Here is a 7,098-nt window from a genome sequence, read left to right as displayed (position 1 = left end):
TGGAAAGAAAGGTGTTTGCAGACCATGACTAAGTCCAGGCTCTCTAGGTAAGCTCACCCTGAATTACCTGGGCCACCTCAGTGCATTGCCAGGTTCTGAGAAAAGCAGAGGGAAACTGAAATGCCCAGGACATGGAAAGGCTGACGATGACAGAGATAGAGGCTAGACAATGGGGCCACCAGCTAAAGAACACAGGAGTCACCAGAATTTGGAGGGGGCATGCAAGATTCTCCTCTAGGGGACCATGAAACCCTGCTTTAGATTTATGGGGTCCCAAACTATGAGACTGTTCATTTCTCGTTACAGCAACAAGAAGGAACAAATGAGCTGTGCGTTGGAGCCCCCATCTTGGTAAGAGCAGCAGAGAGGCAGGAAGTTCTTGCAATGCATCTGTTTTACAGCTGGGAAAACAGGCCAAGAGAAAGGAATGGAAATGGAAGAGCACCTGGCAAACTCACCTTCCTCTGGGCTGACTTAGCTCACCTGTGTGTCTTGTTGGGTCTTTACAACATTACAGACATGTTTACAAAATATCGTCACCATAGACAAGCAAAAGGCAAAGCAAGGCTCTGGATAACACCTGTGCGGGTTAGTCTTCATCCACTTGATACAAACCTAGACACACCTGGGAAGAGGGCGCTCAAGTGGAGACTTGCCTCCATCAGATTAGCCTCAAGGGTATAGTCCACCTGTACCCCAGAGGTCATGAGTTCAAGCTCAGCCCACCAGAGACCCTGTCCTAAAGCCCAAACTGAATAACCCACAGCGCAGATTCCCTGGTAGGCAGACAGGTAGGGAGAGAGGCCATGACTAGATAATAAAGATGTTGAAATTCCAAAATGTCTGGCTTCCCCCCCCTCACCTGAGACAAAAGGGCAGGCTTCCTCTCCTTCCTGAGGACCAGTCTAACAAGCTCAAGGTGGGGTCTTCTGCCCCTAAGTCAGGGTTGGTCAGTTGAACAAAGACAGGGAGGTCCATAAATTTGGGGTAAATGGTCGTACCTTTTAAATCTTTAACCGACAGAGAAAATGAACTGGATCAAGACCCCTAGACAGTAACAATGTTCTCTACCTCAAACTGGGTGCGTGTGGGGGTACCCTATCCTTGATGGACAGAAACAGGTGGTGTCAGCTGGGCCTTAGCTGCCATAGAAGCACAGGGGCCCTGGTATTTGGAGACTGTCAACTTTCCTATCCTGCATAGGCGTCATGGAGATGGTGGACACAAGCTGCTCGACTCTTGGGGATGTGAAGAGCACAGATGTGGCCCAAGACACAGCAGCAAACTGCCTGTGCGGCTGTCTGTACTGCGCAGGCCCCAAGGAGAGCCAGATCTTGGAACACCTAACAGGAGAGGTCAGAGGTAGTACACTTTATTGACCCAGTTCTCCCCACATCTTGAGACCAGGACAAAGCCAGACCCTGGCCATTGCCTTGGTCTCCCTCCACCAATCTGAGAACATCTCACAAAAAACAAGGGACCTCTGCAGAGTAGCAGGGGTGGACAGGGAGGAAGGGTGCCAGCCAGGGGAAAGGATGAAGGGCTCAAGTGCTGGGTGTGGGGCTGGAGGCACCCCGAGGCCCGCCAGGCCTGGCCAGCCCCTCTTCTGAGGTTCCGGTGGTTCACAGTGAGACTGGCTTTGATTGGCAGGGGGGTGATGGGCAGTCAGCCACCTCCACTCCCTTGCCCACCCCTGGCCTGACTCACAGAGCAGGGAGACTGGAAGGATGGAAGGCCAGACCTTGTGTCCCCCTAGGGGACAGGAAAGCCGCTTCTCCAGAGGGGCAAAGGGTAGTGCTTAGTTCTCTTCCAGACATCCTCCAGGTGGTTGGAAAGGGTCGTGCACTCCTGGCTCAGAGGTCTTGAGAACATATCAGTGAGCTTGCTCAGTGCCAGTCCCCAAAAGAAAAGAGTTTTTGAAATCTAGGAGTTGACTGGAGTGCACTGAACCCAGCAGTAAAAACCCTGGTGACTTGGTTTAAAAAGGCTGCTCTACCTTGGCAGGCCTGGAGGAGCCAAGAAGGGAGACTGGAGGAGGGGTAGCCCATGGCAGCCCATGGTGCCTGGGGAGCAGATGGAAGGAGGCAATATGCAGGAAGCAAGAGTGGGGCGTGGCAGGACGCTTCCAGTGCTGCGGCCGGCCGCTGTCAGGCCAGCCTGGCTCTCAGGCCTTGTGTTCACTGTTGCTGGGCGGCTCCTTGTGGCCAGCTGTGTAGTCTGAGGGGTGCTCCAGCCCCAACATCTGACGCTGCACCAGCTTGGCGTAGAGGCCACCCTGTGCCAACAGCTGCTGGTGTGTGCCCTGCTGCACCACGCGGCCCTTGTCTAGTACCACAATGAGGTGCGCCCGCTCTACGGTGCTCAGCCGGTGTGCAATGATCAGCACTGTGTGTCTCTGCAGGTTGCCGTGGATGGCCTGCTGGATCTGCAGGGAACAAAGGGGAGCAGACTCAGGGGCTGCACAGCATTACCGCGCGCACGCGCACGCGCACACGCACACGCACACGCCCTTCCCCATCCCCTCTGTGCCTGCCCCGACCTGCTGCTGCCATCTGACATTCGGTTCTTGGGTTGTAAAGTGAGGGCAAGACAGAGCTCAGTTCCTGGGTGTCTACTTCAGATGGCCCAGGTGCTAACATAGGGGGTACCTGGGGAACTGGAGAGCTTTGACCTTCAGCCCCAGTGCCCTGGCCAAGAAGAACAGTTTCGGAGCACGCCCTGAAGCTTCTGCGTCTAACCTCTCTTTCCTTCCCACCTGTGGACTGCAGCTCTCCTGATGATCCTATCCAGTCCCCTTAAAAAACTACGTGTGCATGTGTGTGTGTGTGTGTGTGTGTGTGCGCGCGCGCGCGCGCGCGCTCGCGCGCACACACACGTACGTGTACATGTTTGTGACCTGTGTGCACACGATGCTGAACACTGAATGTGTGTGGAGGTCAGGGACGACCGGTAGGAATGAGCTGTCTCCTGCCATGTGGTATCCTGGGATTAAACTTGTCAAGCTTCATCATAGCGAGTAGCTGCTGAGCCACTCACTGACCCTCACTGTTTTTTGAGACAGGGTCTCACTTGGCCCAGGCTGGCTGCAAACCTCCTGCCGCTGAGAACAGTCTCGTCCCTCCTGCCTCTGCTGGGCTGGGATGGCAGGTGTGCTCTACCATACTGTCTCCTTAATGTTTCAATCCGTTCCTGCTAAACACCTGGGCCACTAGCGTCTCGTCCTACCTTAGGGTCTGATGCACACTTGTAGGGCGTTTCCAACACAGTGTGGAGTCGGGGTGGGGGGTAGTGCTGTCTTGGTTCTTAAGAGTCCATAGAACTACACCCCGAGTATGAGGCAGGAGGGACTTTATAGTGAGTAAGGTACGGACTGCAGCACCCAGTCACGGTGTGAATGGTGGAGCACTGAAAGGAGAGGTGGGAACTTTGAACTTTCTGCTTCCTTTTCTTTAAACTTAAAACTCTGGAAAAATAAAACCAAGTGATTTGTTACAAAACGTCCAAAATGCCCATGAGGATCTGAGGCATCTGCCTCGTCAGTGCCTCCTCCTCTCCACTCCACCTCTCCTCTCACTGACCTTTGGCTTTGAACTCCCTGTTCTTGGGGCTCGGGTGCTCTCAGCCCCAGATCTCTCCCCACAGCGGGCTCCTTCAACCTCAGGGCTTAGCTAAGTGCTGACTTACAGCCTGGTTCTCACAGTGAGGACACGACGACCCCACACAGCCCCCACGACTGACAGGGCCAGTGGGCTGCAGAAGGGACTCCTAGGATGCCTTCCTGAGAATTCTCAGCATGGGTGCATTTCCTATCAGAGCCAGAACCTGCTGCAGGCCCCGCCCACCCTCCCTGGTGGGGTTACTAACTAGGGCTCAACACAGGTGCCCTTTGGTTACTGCTGTGATATGTGTCAGCTCTTTCCGAACTTGATCATAGAGAGGGAGTCCTGTCACCACCTTCTGTGGGAAGACACAACTTCCATCGCTACTGCTGGACACAGGTACCGTATGCCATACTGACAGACTGCCATTCTGCACCAGTTCTACCCTGTCCTCGCTCCCTTGCTGTCTCTTTAAATGCCTGTTACCGCTGCACCAGGAGAATGAGGCTCAGCTGGCTCTAGCTTCAAGGCATTCACTGATGCCCAGATCTGTTTACGCTGGACAATGACTGCCCATCCCATTCCTGGTAATGATTGGCAGCTTTTCTCTGTAGTGCAGAAAACCAGGCGTGTTTCCTTGTTCGTGACCTGTCAGCCCTTCAGTGTAACTCCAGGGTCTAGAGTGGCCCCTGGGCCCAGGTCAGTCACCGTCTGTAACAGTGGATTGACACTTGGAGGGATGTGCCATCAACCAGCAGCAAGGACGTGACCACTGAATGAAGATTCCAGGAAAGAAGTGCCTGCCAAGGCTGGCCGACTGATGGCTCTGACAGATAGCTCTAAGAAAACTGCAGGGCTGTGGAGAGATTAGAATGTGGCTGGTCCAGAGCCTAAGTACAACTTTTTTGGGGCTAGCTTTAGCCCACCTCCTTGGGCTAGACTTAATATCCTACAACTAACACATAAGCTGAGATTTCTCCTCTTGGCTATCTTCTGTCTCTGTTTCCACCAATGTAGCTGAAAAGTATTTTAAGACTGTTCTGTTACTATAAAAACTTATGAAACTGCTTCCATGTAGGAACACAGTGTTTGGTATGACCTAAATCTATGTGTCTCTGGTCACTAGCTCCAGAATCAACATCTCCCTCTGAGGTGAGAGCCCTGTGTATGTGCTGACAGTTGTGATACCTAAGTGTGGGCCACGAACCATCATCTGCTTTTCACCAGAGTCACTTGTGTGGAAGAGAGGTGCCGGCAGGGACCCACTGAATGTAAGCCATCCCGCATTTCATCTCAGGTGTACTGTGGGGCCCTTTCCAGGGTGCTGTCAAGCCTCCCGTGGTTGGGTCCATGGCCCCCAGTTCTCTACGTTCCTGTGGTAGCTCCCTTTCTGAGTGGGCTTTGCTTTTTAGAGTATTTCACTGAAGGCGTCTGTTGTGTTTGCCATGGAGCATCTCAGTCTGGATAGCTGGTTTGGTTTGTATCTCAAGGTGTTTGGATACTGCCTGACTCTTCAGGTTTTCCCTTTTAGATGTCTGAGAGCACTTCGTTGTCTATTTGGTTTCCTCTGCCTTTGGCATACTTCGATTTGCTGCCATTTGACGATGTCTCCTGACTCCTCAAACACCCAATTCTGCTTCTCGCAGCCTTGCTGCCTTCAGCACCTGGCAGTAAAGGTAAGAGGTACTAGATCCCCCCACCACCAGACATACTCTATTTCTGGCTCAGAAGGAACAGGACTGACCCATCTGGGAAGACACACTGGTCACCCACGCTCTTGGCTCACACGTTATGGACATGTTCGAGGTAGCTCCAGAAGATGGTCTCAGGTGAAAGTGGAGACAGTGTGTCCCCAAAGCAGTACATAAACCTCACTTAACCCATCCTCCTCCTCCTAGCCAGCGTGGAGAGGCTTGTGAATTGTTGGTGGTGTTTTAAGGATTTCTCTGTGCTGCCCTGGAACTAGCTCTATAGACCAGGCTGACCTCCAACTGAGAGCTCGTCCTGCCTCTGCCTCCTGAGTGCTGGGATTAAAGGCGTGTGCTATTGGCAGTTTTTCAGAGGAAAGAAAAAAATGGAAAAGAGCTTTCCAAAAAAAGGGGAGTGTTTGGGGATAAACCATGTATGTGCCCCAGTACATATTATGTGACGATTATAGACTTTAAAGTATTTGAAAATATGGGAGATCAAACCCAGGTAACTCGGCTTTCTGGTTCCCTTGATGGGCAACATTTGACATTCCAAAATTGGTATTTTTTTCATGCAAAAGCAGACGTTTTAAGCAAAAAAATAAATAATCATGAATGAGCAGCCTGCTTTGGAACACAGCCTGTTAGAACACAAAATCATCTAAGAAAGGAAAAGAAATTATAAAGTGGTAACTTACAAAAATTAGTAACATCATAAGTTAGTTAAAAGGATAGGTTAAAAAAATAAAAGAGATATTAAAAATCAATTTTAGGATCTTGGAGAGATGGCTTAGTGGTCAATAGCGTTTGTTGCTTTTGCAGAGGACCAGAGTTTGATTCCCAGCATCCACATGGCAGCTCACAACCATCTGTGACTTCAGTTCCAGGGGATCTAATGCCCACTTCTGACTTCTGTGGACACCAGGCATGTACATGGTACATGAAGGTACATACATACACCAAGGCAAAACCCACATAAAAATAAAATTAATAAACTGAGTAATTTTTTGAGACATGGTTTCTCTGTGTGGCCCTGGCTGTCCTGGAACTTGCTCTGTAGACCAGGCTGGCTCAAAGCCATGGAGATCTGCCTTCGTCTGCCTTCCAAGTGCTAGGATTAAAGGCATGTGCCACCACTGCCCAACTTGAGTAATTTTTTTTTTTAATATTGAGGTTATAAGAGAACTAAGAGTGAATACCGAGACCAGCCTTCACTCTTCTCTCTAACAGAGCAAAATTCTTTATCAAAGGAAAACATTGCAGCGTATAAGGTAAAAGCGAAGGGGCTGGAGAGATGGCTCAATGGCTAAGACTGCTCTTCCTGGGTTCAGAAAAGCAGCATTTATAACTGCTAAATAACGTATATGAACTTTTTCTGAGTTTTCATTTAAAATGATCTCATTAAAAATGTTTCTAGTCAGAAACACACCTTTAATCCCAGACCTTGGGAGGTAGGTGGATCTCTGAGTTGAAGAGCAGCCTGCTCTACATAGTGAGAACCTGTGTCCAACAATCTGTTTTTTTTTTTTCTTCAGAAATAATAATGGTAAAAACAAAACTATCAAGTTTTTGTTTGTTTGTTTGATTGGTTGGTTTTTTGAGACAGGGTTTCTCTGTGTAGCTTTGGCTGTCCTGGAACTTGCTCCATAGACCAGGGTAACCTTGAACTCATAGAGATCTATCTGCTTCTGTTTCCCAAATGCTAGGATTGAAGGCATGTGCCACCAACACCCAGTGATCAAGTTATATATTTTTGGTCAAAGGAGAGTAAAGAAAATGATTTGGGTGTGGAAATACTTTATAAGGTAATA

At 50.1% G+C, this 7,098-nt stretch overlaps 1 protein-coding gene and 1 long non-coding RNA gene across 3 annotated transcripts in view; one reads left to right on the top strand and one right to left on the bottom strand.

Annotated features, from left to right (window-relative positions):
- Window positions 1-1,356: 1,356 nt before the first annotated feature.
- The window catches only part of Abcb9 (ATP binding cassette subfamily B member 9), a 32,004-nt gene continuing 26,262 nt past the window's right edge, over window positions 1,357-7,098 (bottom strand). The window contains exon 12 of one of the 2 annotated variants that reach the window (XM_021652768.2): window positions 1,357-2,425. In XM_021652768.2, coding sequence (XP_021508443.1) covers window positions 2,165-2,425 — 261 coding nt within the window. In that variant the 3' untranslated portion in view covers window positions 1,357-2,164. The remainder of the gene's footprint in view (window positions 2,426-7,098) is intronic. The other variant, XM_021652770.2, reaches the window with a different exon arrangement.
- On the top strand, window positions 3,930-6,335 carry LOC132653688 (uncharacterized). The gene is made up of 3 exons (XR_009591484.1): window positions 3,930-4,870; window positions 5,131-5,275; window positions 6,110-6,335. It is a non-coding gene; the product is annotated as an uncharacterized LOC132653688 (long non-coding RNA).

This window comes from Meriones unguiculatus, chromosome 4 (assembly GCF_030254825.1).
Source record: "Meriones unguiculatus strain TT.TT164.6M chromosome 4, Bangor_MerUng_6.1, whole genome shotgun sequence".
Classification (NCBI taxonomy): Eukaryota; Metazoa; Chordata; class Mammalia; order Rodentia; family Muridae; genus Meriones; species Meriones unguiculatus.
The sequence above is the reverse complement of the archived record's forward strand: the minus strand, read 5'-3'. Positions and strand labels throughout refer to the sequence as shown.